Here is a 22,598-nt window from a genome sequence, read left to right as displayed (position 1 = left end):
TGGGCTTCTTTCCATGTGCAATAATTACCTTTTCTTTGCAATCCTAAGCTTGCCACTCCATGATCTATAAGTGACAATGCTCTCCTCATGGTATTGAGGTCCAGAAATGTCCTCAATATGCTGATTTCACCATTATTTGTTGTTGTTTTCTTCCCATAACCATCATCCTCATCATTTCTCTCATAAGCATCCATCTCAATTGTAGCTTTCAATCTATACCAAGACTTATACTCATTTAACCTTATATCCCTACTTAGCAGACCTCTCTAATTATAGGATCATAGCATTTATAATCCTTCTTCTCATCTAGATAGCCAAGGAAAATACATTTAATAGCCTTGGGTTTCATTTTCCTCCTCAAATAATTAGGAACATGAACATAATATACACAACCGAACACAGTAAGATATGCAACTATAAGTGTTCTTACATACATCTTCTCATAGAAAGACATGTGATGAGTCTAAGCTATAGGTGTCATATTCATAATATGGAATGCCTCAACCCAATAAGTTGTAGGTCTATGCATCTAATTCATCATAGCCTTACAACTTCCACAATGATCATGTTCATTCTTTCTGCAACACCATTTTATTATGGTGTATATCTGCATATAACCTTTCTCTTATTCCCATGGTCTCCCAAGTAGTAAGAGAATGCATTTGACATAGATTCTCCTCTATTATTAGATCTCAAACACTTCATGCAACAGCTAAATTGCTTTTCTACCATATCTTTGAACTCTAGAAAGTTTTTCAAAAGTTTCACTTCTATGTTGCAAGAAATACAACTATGCCATCCTATTGAAATCATCAATAAAAGTGATATAAAATCTACTCCTACTCAAAGAAACATTTTGATACGGACTCCAAATATCTTAATGTAGCATTTCTAAAGGATATGTACTAAATCTCCCTCTTTGGAAATGGGAGTTTAGATTGCTTACCAAACCGACAAGCCACACATATATGATCATAGTTTACATAACCAACATTTAGAAGCTCATGAATAACTTGCCTAGACATGGTATTTGTTCAAGCCTTTGCAAATTAACATGCCCAATTCTTCTATTCCATAATTCAAGATCCTTATTTTATCCATGTCTAGTCTCAACATACATATAAATGTGTATGATAGGAGTTCTTGCATCCAAAGCATAAAACCTACCTTTATTTTGACCACAAGTAATCAACTTGGTAAGTTTTTCATTCCTAAGCTCTTCAATGAAACAATCATATCTTAGTTGTAGTCCTTGATCATCCATTTGTCCAACTAAAGTCTAATTTTCAATGATGGGGTCCATTTGGTACACTGGCCACTTCTTGTGGGTAGCCACTGCAAGTACCGTGCGAATAGTGGTCATTCTGGCAGTTGGGGCAAATGACTCTTGAAAATCAAACCCTTCAACTTGTGAAAATCCTTGGGCAACTCGTCTAGCTTTGTACTTTTCTAAGGTACCATCAGCCTTGTACTTTACCTTCTAGATCCACTTGGTGCCAATAACCTTCCGCTTTGCTGGTCGATCCACTAGCTCCTAAGTGTCATTCTTCATTATGCTGTCATACTCCGCCTGCATAGCAGCCTTCCATGATGGATCTGCCAGTGCTTCTTCTAAGTCAGTTGGCTCCTTTACTTCTCTCATAATCTCAACCATCAATGCCATATTGACTATGTGAGTAGAAGCCCTCCTTTGCTCCTCTATTCTCTGAGACCTCCTTGGTCCGTCTGCCTTCTCCTCAACAGATGCAGGCATAGGATTATTGTGGTCATAGAGCTGCTTCACCCAGCGCGGTGTCGAAGGATTTGCCAAAGCAAAGCAAAGTCGTGTCTACAGAAGACCTTGACTAATTTCAGGATAAAAGATCAAACAGGTGAATAATCAAGATGAGAAAATGATCCCAAGACACTGTTTCAAGAAGAAGAAACTTGAGCAGCCTCTGAATTGTCAGACCCAGAGATAGTCATCAATTGTGGCTAATAAATCAGATTTCTGGCACTCTTTATCAGGAACAAACATAATTTCTATTGAGGAATATGGATGATCAAAGGAAAGCTTAGAATCTGCCTTGAAATCTCATGTTTTCTCATCAATCATGATATACAGGCATAAAAGCAGAAATAGCAATCGGTGAGCTGGAAATTTGGACAGCACGACTTCTTTCTTCAATTTAGTTTGATGGTATGGTTCAAGGACTAATGGTACTTAAATCAAGACAAAACTGATGGCTCTTCATGAGGCATTGACATGCCATCATCTGAATTAGAAGAAAGCTTTGCAACATTTGGATGAGGGCTTTCCGATTCAAAAGCTTTTCAGGCCGTATCTATTAACACCGTATGAGAGAACATAATTCCCAAGCTCAAGTTCGAGTTGTAATTACTGTTGTTATTCTCCCAAGGATGACTGTCTGATTTTTTTCCCAGGACGACTGTTTTTCTTCTCTTCTCTGGACAGGTTGTTCTTCTTCTTCACACATATCTCCTCATGAGCTACAATAGAGTTGATTCATGTTTCATCCCTCCATACCTAAATCTTTCTGCTTTGGTAACGTGCCAAAAGGTAGTCTTCTTTGATTGCACGGGTTTGCACTGCACATAAATGTAAAGATCCTTCAAGTACACACAGCGATGTTAGGTCTTCGAATCAAACAAAGGAGCCGGACTAAGCTGTTGGATATGCTTCCATTTGCATTAAGATTATATGATATATTCTGTTTAAGTATTCAATTAATTTATCAAGCTTCTTGCACAAGGTCAGAAGCATCTGGTGTAATGGCCTGATACTGCTGATGCCAGAGGTACCTCTTGCTAGGCTAGGAGCAAGAGGCTTTGAGATCAAAAGCAAGCTTTCCTTCTAAAAATTGCTTCATTTCTCCTCCGATTAGATGCAGACAAAGGACAACAAACATATGAGTTAAGCTGGAGAAGAAGTAGATTTCTATTCATCTCCTCCAAAGCTTCACAAATGCCCTGCCTCCTCTTGTCGAAGGATTTTCAGTCACCCCCTCTGTTTCCTTGTCTCTTTCCAAAGATCAGGAATCAAGAAACCGTAGGTCTTCAGCAAGCAGTCAAATGTTGCCTTCACAAAATTTCCAAGCGTTTTAGTGGAGCCCCTGGATGAGGTGAACACATCTTCAATCCCTGCAAACTGCAAAACCTTCTTGGGAACACGTGCAGCAACAATACCTGAACCACGAGGTGCAGGCACAAGGCGGACAGTGACGGACCCACATTTCCCAGTGACCTTGCAGGGCACAGTGATGGCGGAGAGCTTGGCCAGGATGATGGTGCCACGGATGGCAGTCACAACCTCCTTGCTGCACTTTACACCCAGGCCAACATGGCTTCACGTTTCAATTTAATAAGATCATCCTCCTGCTCCCGATATTCTCCCATAAATTTCCTGCTGCTTTTTGAATTCCTCGTCTAGTGTGCTTCGTGAGGCATCCCCCTTCGTCCTCCTTTCTTCCCCAGATTCGCGTAATCATTCCCTGTTCTCCAATCAGCCGCAGAGAGTACCCCGTTCCATCACTTCCAAATTAGCACCCACAGCATCTGCTAGATCAGTCTTATTGATCACCAGAAGATCATCCTGTGTAATTCCTGGTCCTCCTTTGCGAGGAATCTTATCCTCTCCGGCAACATCTATGATATATATGATATAGTCTGCAAGCTCTCTGCTGAAATTGGCAGCCAGATTGTCTCCTCCTGATTCGCAAAGCAAAATATCTGCTGAAAAGGTCCTGGATAGATCCTCCAATGGGCCAAGGTTTATACTTATATCTTCTCGAACAGCTGCATGAGGACAGCCACCAGTTTCTATAGCTCTTATCCTCTCAGGAGCAAGGGCGCCATGCTTCACTAGGAATTCTCCGTCTTCTCTCGTTAGCTACAGAGTATCCTCCCTGTTTTCTCTCTCTAATGCTCTGTTCCTTCCTCTTTCTCAGATTCAGCGTAAACTCCCCTGTCCCGATTAGCCTCCACCTCTTTTTTCATCCCATACACTTGCTTTTCCCTCCCTCTTTAGCTTTTGAAAATCCCCTCTTTAGTCTTTGAAAAATCCCTTATTAGTCTCCTCCTTCCACGTTTTCTACGCCTCCCTTTCCCAATTTCTCTCCAAAAGCGGTCCTCAAATTAGCTTTTTCCTGAAAATAGCCGACTAATTAGTGATATTTCACACATATTCAGCCGCCCCATTCTTCATTGCCTGTGGTTCCACATGCTTTCAAAGCTGTAGAGAACATGAACTCGTCTGGTTTCATGCCATGTTACTGCATTTTTCTCGAAGAGTTTGAGAGCCAGTATCCCTTGCCCACACTGAGCATACCCTGCAATAATTGAGCCCCAAGAGACATTATCTTGTTTAGGTAGTCGATTAAAACATTTCGTACATCTTCCATCCTCCCACATTTCACATACATGTCAACCAGTGCATTGCCAATGGCCAAATCAGATACAACACTGTCCAGTGTCAGCTGAATAAATACTAGGTTCCCCTGCTCAATGGCTCCAATGTTGTCACAAGCTTTCAAACGAACCCTTGGTCACAATCAAAGTGGTCCATGAGATTGCATCTCGAGTCACCAATCTACCAAAATTCCTTATTCTTCTCTGTCTTCGGCATAAAATGAAAGAGCAAACATAACAACTAAGTATGTACAAAGTATCAAATCACACACACAACTTTTGGGTGGTTTACACACCTCGAATGCGCAGCAATACGACATCCACCCCTTCTAATCCTGCGCATCCTCCGGATGGGCCAACTACCCATGATCATTATCATCTAGATCCACAAACAGATCAATCTCTTCATTATGCATTTCCGGTAGATCAACAAGATTATCTGACTCTTCCATTGGAGTTTCTTGTCGTTGCTCTTCTCTTGAAAATTCTTCCAATGCATAGTCCTCATCATCCCTTTTCTTGAAAATCTTGATTCTTTTTCCAGCAATAGGCACTCTAAGCACTGTCCCATCCAATTCAGTCAGCTCATATGTTGCATTATCAAAGACATGTCTAACTATGTATGGCCCAAACCATCTTTTCACCATCTTCCGAAGTGCAGTATGCTGATTTTCAAGGCTGCTATCAAAGACCAATACCCAATCTCCCTCTTCTATTGCTCTAGGCCGCAAGCGATGCCTGCTGTCAAACCTGTCCTTATTCCTTAGTCTAGCAACCTTCAAGCTGTCAATAGCTAGCTGAATATCCTCAGGTCTCCTCTCTAACTATTGAATCCGAAGAGCTAAGAGCTCCTCTCTCGTCAAATCCTCCTGCCAAGGTAAAACTGACCAAGTCAAAGCACAAGTCTCAATCGGCATAACAGGTTTCTGACCATACATCAACTCTGCAGGCATATATCCTGTGGTAACACTATGAGTCGTACGATCAGCCCACAAAGCAAATGGTAGAAGTCTCGGCCATTCTCCAATCCGTCCTCTGCATGCTTTGGCTAATGCTTTCACTATCGGCGGATGCCCTCTTTCACTCTTTCCGTTTCCCTGTGGATTGTATGTTGTGGTTAGAGCCAATTTGATTCCTAGCTGAGAGAAAAACTCCCTAGCTTCATCTGCATCTAATTCACCACGATCTGCAGTGATCTTACCCACACAACCATACCTGTAGAAAATTTCCTCCAATAAGAACTTACACACTGCACTAGTGGTTTTCGTTCTCAAAGATCTGCCCTCAACATGATTGGTAAGATCCTCTCTAGCCAAAACAATGTATCTCATTTGCCATAGACCCATAGGCATGGTAACCAAATCAACTACCCACTTATAATGAATGCATAGCGGATAGGTCGGATGAAGCTCATCTCTATGACGCACTACTGAATACATCTGGCAATCTCTGCAAGTCTCAACAAAGTGAGAAACATCTCTATACATGCCTTTCCACCAATATTTCTCCTTGATTTTCTCATAAGTAGCCCACACTCCTCTATGACCAGCCCAAGGACTCTCATGAAACTCCCTCATCACCTGTAACTGTGTCTCTCTATCGCAGACAACCCGCAAAGGTAATCCGCCTCTTTTCTTCGGATGCTTCCAAAGAAATCCGTCCTTAAGAAAATATCCATAGGCTTTCCTTCTGATTTTCTTAAACTCTTCATCTGTCCATTCATCTCTTTTGCTTAGTGTACTAAGGTACCTGCCAATCTGCAACCAATCTCCAACATAAAGTTCTTCTATGAAAGCCACAATATCATAGACATGACAAACATGATCAACCATAGTGGCTGAAATTTCTGCATCATCCTCTTCTGCAAGTAGAGTCTCCTCATCATCATATCTGGCTCTACACAACATATCTGCCACTGGATTATCCTTCCCTGCTATGTGTTTAAATTCCGGATTTAATGACTTGATGTATGCAATCCATCTCAACATGGCTATATCCGAGTAGAGCAACTCGTGATCATGCCAATCAATGGCAAGCAATCTGTCTCTACCACAACTGAAGCTCCAATAAAGTACTCCTTGTCACATTTGAGAGCCGTGACAATCCCCAATAACTCCCTCTTGATTTGCGGATATCTCCTCTATCTCTCGTTTAGGACTTTCGCCCCAAACCGAATAGCATACCTATTTCCATCTGCATCATCTTGACCCACAGCCCAACCTATGCCAATTGGACTAGTGTCAACTGTCAATACAATAGGCCTATCACAATTATAATCCGCTTTCCTGAGAGTAGGAGCATTCTGCAATAACTTCTTCAATTTCCGCATGGCTTTAGTGTGGCTCTCATCCCAACAGAATTTCTGCCCCTTTCGAAGCAGCTGATACAAACAATCTGCTATGTGTGCAAAATGAGGTATCCAAATCATATAAAATACACAAGCACCAATGAATCTCCATACCTCTGAAGTAGTAGAATAATACTCTGCAATCTTGTCTATAGCATTCACCTTATCAGGTGAGGGTTTCCTGCCATAATATCCACACATATGCCCAACAATGACAACCTCATTCACTCCAAAAACAGATTTTTGCCCTGAAAGTGTCAAGTTCACTTCTTCTAGCCTGGCCAAAATCTTCTCACATGCTGAAATATGATCAGCCACAAAGTATCTGCATCCCTGCTCATTTAGGCTCTCATTCTTCTCTTCTTCTGCACACCCTTTAATGGGCACATCATCCAAGAAAGGCATAGTAAGCTGAGGTATGTAATCACGAAGGACCTTATGCATGGCATTCATCATATGCGCAACAGAATTAGTGGCACCTTGAGGCAAGGTACACATCCTGAAAAGCCCAATAGGAGTTCTCATGGTGGTTATGTCCCTGCTTTCCAAAGCCAGCTGAAACTGATCATATCCTGAATACAAATCACCCAAAGAATAGATGGCATGTCCAGCAAATGCCTCTACAAACTCATCCACAACTGGACCTATACCAACATTCCTGATAGTAACTCTGTTCACTGGCTGCATGTCCTGAATAAATCGAAGAGTACCATTCTTCTTTGGAACTGTAAACCACATGTTTGAGTATGGTGCAGATGAAGGCTCAAGGATTCCCATCCTGATTTTCTCATTCAACAAATCAATTAGCTTTGGCAAGTGTGCTTTAGGCACTGGAATAGGTCGGAGATTCCATGGGATATGAGGAATAGTAAAAATGACCATAGGAGCAACAATATCAGGATTCACACATCCAATCTCATGTGGGACAAAAGCAAATCCCCTTCCATGATGCTCAAGCATCTCCTGAAAGCATTGCTTCTCCATGGGTAACAAGAAATCACCATTTCCAATTTTCAATTCAGCAAGAGTCTCTGCTGAAAACTTATGACCAATATGCTCCGGATTCCTCAAAATTTGCTGTTTAGCAGCCCTCTCTATTTGCTGATCACTGTCAGGTGGAAGCGGTACAGCAACCGCCTTCACCTTCTTATCCACAGTTTTGTATTTCGTGTCAACCCTGGCTTCTTTATGCTCTTCTGCATTACATAAACCTTGCTGTAAATCAGCAATTCTGCACTCCAATGGCTGAATATTCTCAGCCCTCTGCTCTATGGACTGCATAGAAACAGCCCCAAACTCTGAATGCTGAAATATTTCAGCAGTAAACTCTTTTGGCTGAAAATTTTCAGCCCTCTGTCTCTCTGAAAGCTGATCATAACCAGCTGGAAACTCTGTTTGCTGAATTTCTTCAGCACTCAACACTCTTTGCTGAGTTTCCTCAGCCTCTGACTCAATCTGTGACACAAAATCTGCAATTTCATGAAACATGTCTAGGGATTGCACTAATACATTACCATGACAATTCAGCATATCAGTTTTCAGCATATCTCCCATCTCTGCCATCGTATCTGCACAAATCACACTGTCATACATACCATCTATATGCTCATCATCCTCCAAAATTCCTACATTTTTCAAATTTTTCTCCTTCCTGCATATATACTGCCTGGCAGCTCTAGGCAACCTAGAAGTCTTCTGATAGCTCATCGAACTGTTTGCTGTAATCCCAACATAACCGGAGGAGAAAACACTGCTGCTGCCAGGAGGCGAGAACTCCAATCTCCTCTGCTCTGTACCACCGTCGTCTCGCGAAACGGCGGTACCTAATGAAAACCCGAATCCCTCACAGTGGGCAAGGGTGCATCTCTGAGAGTATCTCTGTTTCTAACATGGTTCACACATACAGTCATAAACTGAACTGCTCTCATACCATCTTTACTGCGAATCCGTGCATAAGCAGATCCATCATCCATGACCTTTGTTTCCATGCGCATCTCTGTAATGAATGGCTGACCAAGAATTATGGGATAAGAGCATGAATCCTGCACAAAGAAATGAAAATCCTCCTCTACATCACCAATAGATACCCTGACACTAGGACAGGCAGCATACAAATCACCTGCAGTGTTATTGGCAGCTCTCATACGCCACCCATGCTCTACATCCATAGGCCATCTGTTACTCTCATAAACTCCACGAACTATGAGATTAATCTCTGAACCATGATCAACCAATGCAACATAAGACACCTGTTTCTCTCCAACCTTTACCATCGTCTCTGTAGTTGCCCTAGCCCAATGGCTCCGCGAAAAGTGACTACGCGGTATCATGACAGGCTCATCAATTTCAGCATAATGCATAGGCTGAACCCTCTTCTCTACCTGCGGAAAAACAGAAGCATTATCAACCATAACCTCATCCTCATCCTCATCCAACTCTCCAATCAAAACTCCCTGTGTATCAGTGGTAGCCAATGCATGTCTTTTCCTCTTCAAGACCTCCTGAAACTGATCCTGAAACTCTCTTTTTGAGATGCCCAAAATCTCAGAAATAGTGAAAGTCACCTCACTGCCAAGTATCTTATCATTAAAGATTTTCTTCATGTCTGTAGATGTCTCAATATCGGACATCAATCTGAATCCTGGCTGCTTTCTCTCTCTAGACTCTTGCCTCTTTTCTCTCTTTTGAGCATCCCCCATCTGTCGATCTGGCCCTGGTCTTGAAGACGGTCCTGCAGTAGGTGGAGAAACAAACTCACCCCCTCTAGTCTTCTTAGCTGCACTTGGATTTTCTTCATCCCTCTTACGTTTCTCCTCAACAAGTACATCTGCACCATGAGATTTAGCCAAATAAGCATAAATAGAGTACCTGTCAACAGGCGAGTCCCAACCTGTCTCTGATCTGATGCTAGAGCCTGCACTAGTCAAAACAGTTTGCTGAATTTTTCCCTTGTTTGCAGTCTCCATAGCATAAGTCCATAGTGCGGACTGAGTCTCTGATCCCTTCTCAATCTGTACTCCATATGCAGAAGCATCACCTCTAGCTGTCACATAAGAAGTACGCGCAGCCGTGTCCTCCATTAACTTCTTCATTCCACCTTTACCAAAGTTGGTAGCAAGTGGAGCTCCTGTCTCAGTCAACCAAATCTTACCATCTTGCCCCCAATATACCAAATTCTGCCTCCTTGCATCCTGGAAAGAGTCACAATCCCTGCAATGCTGATGCTCCGTACTATCACACCAAATACATCTCCGATCTCTCCTAGGTGCACTAGGAGCACTCCTAGGTGCAGTAGGAGCACTAGAAGAAGTAGTAGGCACAGTTGAAGCAAACTGCTCCTTCAACTTTCCCACTAACTCCGCTTTGACTGACTCAAGTGTCAAATCTGTGATGCCTTTAATTATGTCATCAATAGAGGTAGGCACCGATGGAGCGGATGGTTTTGGAACAGAAGGTGTAGGCATCGGTCGTGGAACAGGAGGAATAGGTGGAGTGGAAACAGTAGGCACTGGCATAGGCCAAGAAACTGGTTGAGGAGGAGAAGAAATAACAGGGATAGAAGTAGGCATAGGAGCAGATGATGGTGTAGGTGTCATGGAACCATTCTGTAGGCGAGTCTTCCATATCCTCCTCTTGGTCAAAGTCGAGACTGCATCCTGAGCATCCTGCCAATCAGTTTTAAGACCCATAGGCTTCGTGCGATCTTCAAGAAGCTCACCCAATTCTTCTTGAAGAGCAGGATCTGCAGCTTGCAAGAAAAGTTCAACTTTTTCAACATCCAATGCTCTTTGTTCAATGGCATCAAGCTGACTATACCTCTCTTCGAATTCTCGAATCAACTCCGAAGCAGCGAGACCTTTGTTTGGCATGTAGACCCACTCTCGGAATGACCGTCGAGTAGCCATACCAAAGTCCTCAAGGAAGTATTCTTCTTTCAAGGCCTTCTTAAAATCTTGCCAATGTATATTTTGAATAAAAAGATCAGTCACTTTTGTCCTCAAAGCAGGTGTGACAAGACGAAGGAAGTACTTACTCATAAGTCTAGCAGGAACTCCAAAAAACCCCATCTTGATCTCATATGTCTTCAAATATGCTGAAACATTACGCCCGTCAAATAGCTTCTTCTCACTCTCAACTGCTTCAATAGCCTTAGTCGCGCTGTTTGCATTCTCCTGCTCCGAATAGAGTTGCCTTTGCTGAGACAACTGTTGTTGATGCAATTGTTGTTGCTGCTGCATATACAATTGTGTTTGCTGATTTTGGAGCTGCATATACATGGACATATTCTGCAAAATCTGTTTTAGATCCTCCGTTGAAGTACTTGATGCAGCAGTCATTGATGGAGCTGAAGTAGACACAGCTGGAGTTGTAGAAGAAGCTGAAATAGAGGCTGAAGTATCTCCCATCTTGAAATTTCTGCGACGCTTTCACGTCGGGTTCACCAAAGATGTCGAAGGATTTGCCAAAGCAAAGCAAAGTCGTGTCTACAGAAGACCTTGACTAATTTCAGGATAAAAGATCAAACAGGTGAATAATCAAGATGAGAAAATGATCCCAAGACACTGTTTCAAGAAGAAGAAACTTGAGCAGCCTCTGAATTGTCAGACCCAGAGATAGTCATCAATTGTGGCTAATAAATCAGATTTCTGGCACTCTTTATCAGGAACAAACATAATTTCTATTGAGGAATATGGATGATCAAAGGAAAGCTTAGAATATGCCTTGAAATCTCATGTTTTCTCATCAATCATGATATACAGGCATAAAAGCAGAAATAGCAATCGGTGAGCTGGAAATTTGGACAGCACGACTTCTTTCTTCAAGTTAGTTTGATGGTATGGTTCAAGGACTAATGGTACTTAAATCAAGACAAAACTGATGGCTCTTCATGAGGCATTGACATGCCATCATCTGAATTAGAAGAAAGCTTTGCAACATTTGGATGAGGGCTTTCCGATTCAAAAGCTTTTCAGGCCATATCTATTAACACCGTATGAGAGAACATAATTACCAAGCTCAAGTTCCAGTTGTAATTACTGTTGTTATTCTCCCAAGGATGACTGTCTGATTTTTTTCCCAGGACGACTGTTTTTCTTCTCTTCTCTGGACAGGTTGTTCTTCTTTTTCACACATATCTCCTCATGAGCTACAATAGAGTTGATTCATGTTTCATCCCTCCATACCTAAATCTTTCTTCTTTGGTAACGTGCCAAAAGGTAGTCTTCTTTGATTGCACGGGTTTGCACTGCACATAAATGTAAAGATCCTTCAAGTACACACAGCGATGTTAGGTCTTCGAATCAAACAAAGGAGCCGGACTAAGCTGTTGGATATGCTTCCATTTGCATTAAGATTATATGATATATTCTGTTTAAGTATTCAATTAATTTATCAAGCTTCTTGCACAAGGTCAGAAGCATCTGGTGTAATGGCCTGATACTGCTGATGCCAGAGGTACCTCTTGCTAGGCTAGGAGCAAGAGGCTTTGAGATCAAAAGCAAGCTTTCCTTCTAAAAATTGCTTCATTTCTCCTCCGATTAGATGCAGACAAAGGACAACAAACATATGAGTTAAGCTGGAGAAGAAGCAGATTTCTATTCATCTCCTCCAAAGCTTCACAAATGCCGTGCCTCCTCTTGTCGAAGGATTTTCAGTCACCCCCTCTGTTTCCTTGTCTCTTTCCAAAGATCAGGAATCAAGAAACCGTAGGTCTTCAGCAAGCAGTCAAATGTTGCCTTCACAAAATTTCGAAGCGTTTTAGTGGAGCCCCTGGATGAGGTGAATACATCTTCAATCCCTGCAAACTGCAAAACCTTCTTGGGAACACGTGCAGCAACAATACCTGAACCACGAGGTGCAGGCACAAGGCGGACAGTGACGGACCCACATTTCCCAGTGACCTTGCAGGGCACAGTATACCCTCGGCGCACAGGGATGACGGAGAGCTTGGCCAGGATGATGGCGCCACGGATGACAGTCACAACCTCCTTGCTGCACTTTACACCCAGGCCAACATGGCTTCACGTTTCAATTTAATAAGATCATCCTCCTGCTCCCGATATTCTCCCATAAATTTTCTGCCGCTTTTTGAATTCCTCGTCTAGTGTGCTTCGTGAGGCATCCCCCTTCGTCCTCCTTTCTTCCCCAGATTCGCGTAATCATTCCCTGTTCTCCAATCAGCCGCAGAGAGTACCCCGTTCCATCACTTCCAAATTAGCACCCACAGCATCTGCTAGATCAGTCTTATTGATCACCAGAAGATCAGCCTATGTAATTCCTGGTCCTCCTTTGCGAGGAATCTTATCCTCTCCGGCAACATCTATGATATATATGATATAGTCTGCAAGCTCTCTGCTAAAATTGGCAGCCAGATTGTCTCCTCCTGATTCGCAAAGCAAAATATCTGTTGAAAAGGTCCTGGATAGATCCTCCAATGGGCCAAGGTTTATACTTATATCTTCTCGAACAGCTGCATGAGGACAGCCACCAGTTTCTATAGCTCTTATCCTCTCAGGAGCAAGGGCGCCATGCTTCACTAGGAATTCTGCGTCTTCTCTCGTTAGCTACAGAGTATCCTCCCTGTTTTCTCTCTCTAATGCTCTGTTTCTTCCTCTTTCTCAGATTCAGCGTAAACTCCCCTGTCCCGATTAGCCTCCACCTCTTTTTTCATCCCATACACTTGCTTTTCCCTCCCTCTTTAGCTTTTGAAAATCCCCTCTTTAGTCTTTGAAAAATCCCTTATTAGTCTCCTCCTTCCACGTTTTCTACGCCTCCCTTTCCCAATTTCTCTCCAAAAGTGGTCCTCAAATTAGCTTTTTCCTGAAAATAGCCGACTAATTAGTGATATTTCACACATATTCAGCCGCCCCATTCTTCATTGCCTGTGGTTCCACATGCTTTCAAAGCTGTAGAGAACATGAACTCGTCTGGTTTCATGCCATGTTACTGCATTTTTCTCGAAGAGTTTGAGAGCCAGTATCCCTTGCCCACGCTGAGCATACCCTGCAATAATTGAGCCCCAAGAGACATTATCTTGTTTAGGTAGTCGATTAAAACATTTCGTACATCTTCCATCCTCCCACATTTCACATACATGTCAACCAGTGCATTGCCAATGGCCAAATCAGATACAACACTGTCCAGTGTCAGCTGAATAAATACTAGGTTCCCCTGCTCAATGGCTCCAATGTTGTCACAAGCTTTCAAACGAACCCTTGGTCACAATCAAAGTGGTCCATGAGATTGCATCTCGAGTCACCAATCTACCAAAATTCCTTATTCTTCTCTGTCTTCGGCATAAAATGAAAGAGCAAACATAACAACTAAGTATGTACAAAGTATCAAATCACACACACAACTTTTGGGTGGTTTACACACCTCGAATGCGCAGCAATACGACAGCGGCAATGGCTTTTCCGATGGGGTAATGTCAGGTTGGTGAACGTTTTCCTCATCATCTGAAGATGATGCTTCCTCCTCCTTAAGGATAGGGACAGCTCTAGGGACAGGTTCATAGTGGACTACTTCTTCGCTTGATGATAAAGTGGAAGAACTTGCCTTCTCCTCCTCCACTGTATGTGGTTCCTCCTTGAACACCACATCACGGCTCGCGATGATCTTCTTTGCCTCTTGGTCATATAATTTGTAAGCCTTCTGCTCATCACTATAACCCAAGAAGATACATTTTTTGCTTTTTGGTTGTAACTTGTTTCTCTTCTCATCTAGAACATGTGCAAAACATTCACAACCAAAAATTCTGAAATGTGAGACAGATGGTTTCTTACTCGTGTAAGCCTCATGAGGTGTTTTTCCCTTGAGAGCCTTTGTATAGCTCTGATTTAAAATGTAGACTGTAGTATTAACAGCTTCAGCCCAAAAATGGTTAGGCAAGCCCTTGCCCTTTAGCATGCATCTTGCCATCTCCACAATGGTGCGATTCCTGCGTTCCACAACACCGTTCTGCTGAGGTGTGTGAGGCGTCGTCAATTGATGCTTAATCCCTTTGCTCTTGCAAAAGCCTTCAAACTCCTTTGAGTTGAACTCACCACCACCATCTGTTCTAAATTTCTTCACACTTTTCCCTGTTTTATTCTCAACAAGTTTTAGCCATTCTTTAAACTTACCAAAAGCTTGAGCCTTATCACGAAGGAAGTACACCCACATCTTCTTACTGTAGTCGTCGACAATCAACATAAAATAAGAAGATCCCCCCAAGGCCTGTGTAGGCATCTTACCACACAAGTCAACATGCACCAACTCTAGAGGAGCATGTGCTCTATTCTTGCTTTCTTGTGGAAATGCCTTTCTCTGTTGCTTGTCCACCATACAAGCTTCACATGGTTCCTTCAATTCAGTTATTGTAGGTAGGTGAGCAACCATACCTTGCTTTTGCATCTCCTTCAACACTGCAAATCCGATGTGTCCAAACCTTTCATGCCAAAGCTTACTTGTGCCCACTCCAGCGGTGGCTGTAAGTATTGAGATATCGAGCTCCACTCGTGATATGCCAGGGTGACCATTGTGCATTTATGTCACCGACTTGTCAGTTGCAGATGCAGTTGGTACACCGCCCATGAATAATAGCTAGATGACAGCTACCTTATCTACTCTAGTTCGTGGCTCAGTTAGTATGCCACCTTAGTTAGTTGAGTTTGGTTTGAGACCCATATATCGGGTTCTTCTATTTCTTTTGTACTTGAGTTCTTTTTGGCTTACACAACTAAGAAGAGGAAAACTGTTTTCAGCCTCCACCTGTGTGTGTATTCTCCCATTGTGCAAGCAAGAAAGCTACAAGTGAGACTCCTTTCTTCTCTCCCACAATCTTGACATGGTATCAGAGCCTTGTTCGTGGTAAGGAGCTCAAGAAAGCAAGCCAAGTTCGCAGTGTTCTGGTAAGAGGACCAGTGTTGCTTTCATTTTTCTGTTTTGGAAGCAAGTCTCTGCAGGTAGCACAGCCGGAAAGTGCAAGAGTGCATTGTCTCAGATTGAGACGCCCTTCGCGGTGTAGCAAGAGGGCATTTCGGGGCCTGTTTTGGAGGTGGAAGTTTTCTACGCGCACTCAGGAAAAGGCCCTATTTTATGCTGTGCGACCACTGTTCTACAGGTCGGTGAAAAGTTACTGTAGAAATTGTATCGTATGCCTGTGCGCAGGGACATTGGGAGTTACAGAATCATCCTTGTTGCTTGTTGATGCAAAATCGTCACTAGGAAGTGACTGTGTGGTCAAATACCATTTTCGTCAGTTTTGCAGATTTGCCCTTGTGAGACTGAAGCTGTGTTCTTTGCAGTGACAGAATTTTTTGCAGTGTTCTGTAATGGCGTCTGATTCTCTTTCACAGATTGTCACTGAAAAGCTTGACAAGAACAACTTCCAAGCATGGAAGTTTAGAATGACGAATTTCCTTATGGAAAAAGGATATTGGGAATTTGTTGTAGGAAATGAAGAACCAGTTCTTCCTGATGTTCCCAATCAACATCAAATGCAGGCATTTAAAGCATGGCATGAGAGAGCCAGGAAAGTTATGTATTGACTGTCTATCAGCATTTCAGACTCTATGATTGTGCATATTCAAGATGCAAGTACGCTAAAGGAGGCATAGGATACTTTGTAAAAAATGTATAGCACAAATACGCAAGCCAGGAAAATACAACTCAAGCAAGAGTTGCATAATGTGCAAAGAGAAATTATGAGCATCAATGACCACCACATGAAGGTGAAGAAGATTGCAGATGCACTTCCTTCTATTGGGTCACCAGTGGAAGATGATGATTTAGTTTCTGTGACCTTGAATGGTCTAGGAAAGGATTATGCACAGTTCCGAACATCCATTTCCGTCCGTAAAAGATTTCCTGATTTTGAGGAGTTGATTGCTCTTCTAATTTCTGAGGACCAGAGAAATGGTGGTGCATCTTCTTTAGGAGGAACTTCAAAAGAAGCTATCTTCTACTCGAATGCTGGAAGAGGTAGAGGCAGAGGTAGAGGAGGCCGATTTGGAGGCCGTGGTAGAAATCAGAATATGCAGCAAACTCTAGAAAACCGGTCCTATGGAGGAGGACGTGGTAACTCTAGAGGCAGGGGGAGCCAAAGAGGTCGTGGTGGATGGCAAAGAGGCCAAAATGCAAACAGTAATGTTGAATGCTACTACTGTGGTAAAATGGGTCATATGGCTAAAGACTGCTATAAAAAGCAGAATGACATCATGAATGGAAAATTGCAACAAGGGAATTATGCATCTTCTAGTAGATAGGGTGATGACAGAAATGAGCATTTGTTTATGGTGCAGCTGTCAAGATTGTGGGAGAGAAGGAAGGAGTCTCGCTTGAAGCTTTCTTGCTTGCACAATGGGGGAAGACACACAAGGGTGGAGGCTGAAAACAGTTTTCCTCTTCTTAGTTGTGTAAGCCAAAAGAACTCAAGTACAAAGAAATAGAAGAACCCTCTATATGGGTCTCAAACCAAACTCAACTAACTAAGGTGGCATACTAACTGAGCCACGAACTAGAGTAGATAAGGATAGCTATCATGTAGCTATTATTCATGGGCGGTGTACCAACCGCGTCTGCAACTGACAAGTCGGTGACATAAATACACAACGGTCACCCTGGCGTATCACGAGTAGAGCTCGATATCTCAACACTCCCCCTCGAGCTCAATCCCAATTCCTGCACACCAAGCAGGTCTCTGAACTTGCGCAGCTTCTCTGCGCCCAATGCCTTCGTAAATATGTCAGCTACCTGATCCTCTGTGCTGACATAAACTAGATCAATAAGACCTAGTAAAACCCTCTCTCGCACATAGTGATAATGCACCTCAATGTGCTTTGTTCTAGCATGATAGACTGGGTTATTTGCCAAGTGTATACTACTCATGTTGTCACAATAAATGACAACTGGTCCATCTGTAGACTGATGCATATCATAAAGTAGCTTATGCAACCAAGCTACCTCACATGCAGCCATTGCTGCACCCCTGTACTCAGCCTCTGTGCTCGACAAGGCAACTGTAGGCTGTTTCTTGCTGCTCCAAGTGACTGCAGCACTCCCAAAAGAGAACACATATCCACTGGTAGATCGTCTATCAGAAATACTACCAGCCCAATCAGCATCAGTGTATCCATGCAACTGTATCTGAACCCCAGTCTCATAAAATAGTCCATACTGCAATGTGGACTTCACATACCTGAGTATGCGTCTAGCCGCATCCAAATGTGGTTTCCTTGGAGCCTGCATAAACTGACTTACCAATCCAACAGCATAGCTCAAATCTGGCCTGGTAATAGTCATATAAATCAAACTTCCTACTATGCGTCTGTACATAGTAGGGTCTTCTAGAAGCTCACCTGCATCTGTGCTCAGCTTCACATTTTGCTCCAAAGGAACTGAAATAGGCTTACAGCCTATCATCCCATATTTGGACAGCATGTCCAGTCCATACTGCCTCTGCAAGAGCTGTATCCCACTTGGTGATCTAATCACCTCAATGCCCAAGAAATAACGCAGCTCTCCCAAATCCTTCATCTCAAACTTCTGCTTCAATAGCATTTTCACATGAAGAATATCTTCATCACTGTCACCTGTCATAATCAAATCATCAACATAAATGACAAGCAGCATAATACCTTTCTCTGTTTTTCTCACATAAAGTGAGAAATCTGCCTTGGAAATCTGAAAGCCAATAGTGACAAGATACTGTCCTATCTTGTCAGACCATGCTCTAGGTGCTTGCTTCAAACCATACAAAGCTTTCTTCAACCTGCAAACAAACTCAGGATGAACAGCATGCACATAACCTGGTGGCTGCTCCATATAGACCTCTTCTTGCAAATCACCATGCAAGAAGGCATTCTTTACATCCATCTGATGTAAAGACCATCCCTTTGATGCAGCCATAGCAATGACTGCTCTTACGGTTGCCATCCTTGCAACCGGACTGAATGTTTCTTCATAGTCAATTCCATATGTTTGTGCATACCCCTTGACTACTAATCTTGCCTTGTATCTGTTCACAGAACCATCTGCATTGTGTTTCACCTTATAAACCCACTTACAGCCAATTGCATTCTTACCTTTAGGTAAAGGTACCAATTCCCATGTAGCATTTGCCTCCAAGGCATCCATTTCTTCATCCATGGCTTTCTCCCATTTTTCTTTTCCCATGGCTTGCTCAAAAGAAGTGGGTTCTGGTTCCTGTATCACTTTAACCATATATGCATAGTGAATGGCTGTAAATCCATCATATTTCAGCCTATCCACAGGGTACCTAGCTCTCGTAGACCTGCGCAAAGTAGGTTCACTCCCAGGTGCTCTCAAAACATCCCTGGTCTTCCTTACTCCAGGTGTAACAATAGAAGGAATACCCAACTCATCATCAATGCTCTGTTCTGAGCCACTGGATTCACCATCCACATAAGAGTGACCTGCATTCACATCAAACATGGGCTGATCAACCTTCTCTTTTCCTTTTCGTGATACCTGCATACCACTATCTGCATTGCTTAGAGAAGATTCTCCTGATCTCAATCTACCTGTCCATGGTGAAGAATGTGAACCACTGCTAGAGGATGCTCCAGGTCCACTAATATTTTGTGACTGCTGCTGTGAATTCTGTGCAGCATTACCATTTTGTGCATCTACATCATCAATCACATTTACTGGTTTATACCAGCTACTCATCTCATCAAAAACAACATCTCTGCTCACTGTAAACTTACGAGTAGAAGGGTTATAGCATCTATACCCTTTTTGCTGCAGAGAGTAACCAATAAAGATGCACTTCTCAGCTTTTGGATCCAACTTGGATCTCAACTCATCTGGCACATGTACATAGGCAATGCAACCAAAAATTTTCAAATGAGAAATATCTGGTTTCCTACCAGTATACCTCTCCTCTGGAGTCATTCCATGTATTGCTGCAGTGGGAGTCCTGTTCATTATGTAGACTGCTGTAGCAACTGCTTCAGCCCAATAAAAATCTGGCAGGTCTTTTTCATTGAGCATGGCACGAGACACCTCTCCAATATGTCTGTTTTTTCTTTCTGCAATTCCATTTTGCTGTGGGGTATGACTGCATGAATATTGCTGCTTTATGCCATGCTCCTGCAGGAACCTTGCAAACTCATTTGAGAGGTACTCTCCCCCTCCATCTGACCTTAGGCATTTTACTTGCAGACCTGTTTCTTTTTCAACCATAGCTTTAAGAGTTTTGAAATGCCCAAAAACTTCACTTTTCTTTTTCATAAAATACACCCAAACTTTTCTGCTATAGTCATCAATAAAACTGACAAAATAATGACAGCCTCCAAGAGATGCAGCTTTAGTGGTCCACACATCAGAGTGGATTAATTCCAATGGCTTCTTACTCTCTTGAACATGTCTAGGAAATGATTTCCTTGCCTGTTTTCCAAACTGACAGGCTTCACATACCTTATGCATTTCTGCAACCTTGAATTTTGGCAAACCTGCAACAATATTTTGGGCCTGCATTGATTTAAGTCGCTGTACATTAACATGACCAATGCGTTTATGCCAGATATCAATATCTGCAACTACACCGGTCCCATGTGCAAACATTGCTGCACTCAATTCAGACATGTCTGCATCCAACGTAAACATTCTGCCCTTCTTCTTTCCTTTTGCTATCAAGCGACCTTTATTTTCCATATCCTCAACAAAGCATCCATGAGGATTAAATCTGACCTGCAAGCCCTGTTCAACCATTTGACCAACAGAAACCAGATTCTTGGTGATATTCGGGACATGAAATACATCGGACAGGTATTTCTTTTTCCCATCCTGCATAGACAAGGGAATTTTTCCAATCTGCACAATAGGATGTGCAGTATCATCACCAGTCTCCACAAATCCTGGTTTTTCCATTTTCCTTGCATCCTCCATCCATTCTGCATGACCTGTCATGTGGTTTGATGCACCTGAGTCAACATACCATACATCATTGCTTTCTTCTGCACTTGTCACAGAATTGTTCATGTGCTGCACCATGAACAAATGCTCATTTCTGTCATCACCCTGTCTGCTAGAAGATGCATAATTCCCTTGTTGCAGTTTTCCATTCATGATGTCATTCTGCTTTTTATAGCAGTCTTTAGCCATATGACCCATTTTACCACAGTAGTAGCATTCAACATTACTGTTTGCATTTTGACCTCTTTGCCATCCACCACGACCTCTTTGGCTCCCCCTGCCTCTAGAGTTACCACGTCCTCCTCCATAGGACTGGTTTTCTTGAGTTTGCTGCATATTTTGATTTCTGCCACGGCCTCCAAATCGGCCTCCTCTACCTCTGCCTCTACCTCTTCCAGCATTTGAGTAGAAGACAGCTTCTTTTGAAGTTCCTCCTGAAGAAGATGCACCACCATTTCTCTGCTCCTCAGAAATTAGAAGAGCAATCAACTCCTCAAAATCAGGAAATCTTTCACGAACTGAAATGGATGTCCGAAACTGTGCATAATCCTTTCCTAGACCATTCAAGGTCACAGAAACTAAATCATCATCTTCCACTGGCGACCCAATGGAAGCAAGTGCATCTGCAATATTCTTCACCTTCATGTGGTAGTCATTGATGCTCATATTTTCTCTTTGCACATTGTGCAACTCTTGCTTGAGCTGCATTTTCCTGGCTTGCGTATTTGTGCTATACATCTTTGACAGAGTATCCCATGCCTCCTTTGGCGTACTTGCATCCTGAATATGCACAATCATAGAGTCTGAAATGCTGATAGACAGCCAGTACATAACTTTCCTGGCTCTCTCATGCCATGCTTTGAATGCCTGCATTTGCTGTTGATTGGGAACATCAGGAAGAACTGGTTCTTCTTCATTTCCTGCAACAAACTCCCAATATCCTTTTCCCATAAGGAAATTCGTCATTCTAAACTTCCATGCTTGGAAGTTGTTCTTGTCAAGCTTTTCAGTTACAATCTGTGAAAGAGAATCAGACGCCATTACAGAATCCTGCAAAAAATTCTGTCACTGCAGAGAACACAGCTTCAGCCTCACAAGGGCAAATCTGCAAAACTGACGAAAGTGGTATTTAACCACACAGTCACTTCCTAGTGACGATTTTGCATATACAGGAACCAAGGATGATTCTGTAACTCCCAATGTCTCTGCACATGAGCATACAATGCAATATCTGTGGTAACTTTTCACCGACCTGTAGAACAGTGGTCGCACAGCATAAAACAGGGCTTTTTCCTGAGTGCGTGCAGAAAACTTCCGCCTCCAAAACAGGCCCCGAAATGGCCTCAAATCAAAAAAACAGGGTCGCCAAGAGCTAAACCTCTCTCCCGCAGCATATACTGCCCTCTTGCTTCACCGCGAAGGGCGTCTCAACCTGAGACAATGCACTCCTGCAATTTCCGGCTGTGCTGCCTGCAGAGATCTGCTCCCAAAACAGAAAATGAAAGCAACACTGCTCCTCTTACCAGAACACCGCGAGCTTGGCTTGCTTTCTTGAGCTCCTTACCACGAACAAGGCTCTGATACCATGTCAAGATTGTGGGAGAGAAGGAAGGAGTCTCGCTTGAAGCTTTCTTGCTTGCACAATGGGGGAAGACACACAAGGGTGGAGGCTGAAAACAGTTTTCCTCTTCTTAGTTGTGTAAGCCAAAAGAACTCAAGTACAAAGAAATAGAAGAACCCTCTATATGGGTCTCAAACCAAACTCAACTAACTAAGGTGGCATACTAACTGAGCCACGAACTAGAGTAGATAAGGATAGCTATCATGTAGCTATTATTCATGGGCGGTGTACCAACCGCGTCTGCAACTGACAAGTCGGTGACATAAATACACAACGGTCACCCTGGCGTATCACGAGTAGAGC

The 22,598-nt window shown here is 42.8% G+C and overlaps 1 protein-coding gene and 2 pseudogenes across 1 annotated transcript; all 3 read right to left on the bottom strand.

The window, feature by feature from the left end:
- Positions 1 to 2,998: 2,998 nt before the first annotated feature.
- Positions 2,999 to 3,488, bottom strand: LOC148018887 (small ribosomal subunit protein uS5w-like). The gene is made up of 2 exons (XM_087701275.1): positions 3,436 to 3,488; positions 2,999 to 3,344 (listed from the first exon to the last, which is right to left on the bottom strand). Exons 1-2 carry the CDS (start codon positions 3,486 to 3,488, stop codon positions 2,999 to 3,001), a joined length of 399 nt encoding a protein of 132 aa, XP_087557401.1.
- Positions 3,489 to 3,502: 14 nt separating this feature from the next.
- LOC148018886 (urease accessory protein G pseudogene) lies at positions 3,503 to 4,435 on the bottom strand (annotated as a pseudogene).
- A 7,973-nt stretch (positions 4,436 to 12,408) lies between these two features.
- Positions 12,409 to 13,863, bottom strand: LOC148018885 (small ribosomal subunit protein uS5y/uS5u/uS5v pseudogene; annotated as a pseudogene).
- Positions 13,864 to 22,598: the final 8,735 nt, after the last annotated feature.

This window comes from Lygodium microphyllum, chromosome 20, assembly GCF_053477565.2.
Source record: "Lygodium microphyllum isolate KBCC chromosome 20, Lygodium_microphyllum_v1.1.10, whole genome shotgun sequence".
Classification (NCBI taxonomy): domain Eukaryota; kingdom Viridiplantae; phylum Streptophyta; class Polypodiopsida; order Schizaeales; family Lygodiaceae; genus Lygodium; species Lygodium microphyllum.
Note: the sequence above shows the minus strand (reverse complement) of the source record. Positions and strands in the feature narration are given on the sequence as shown.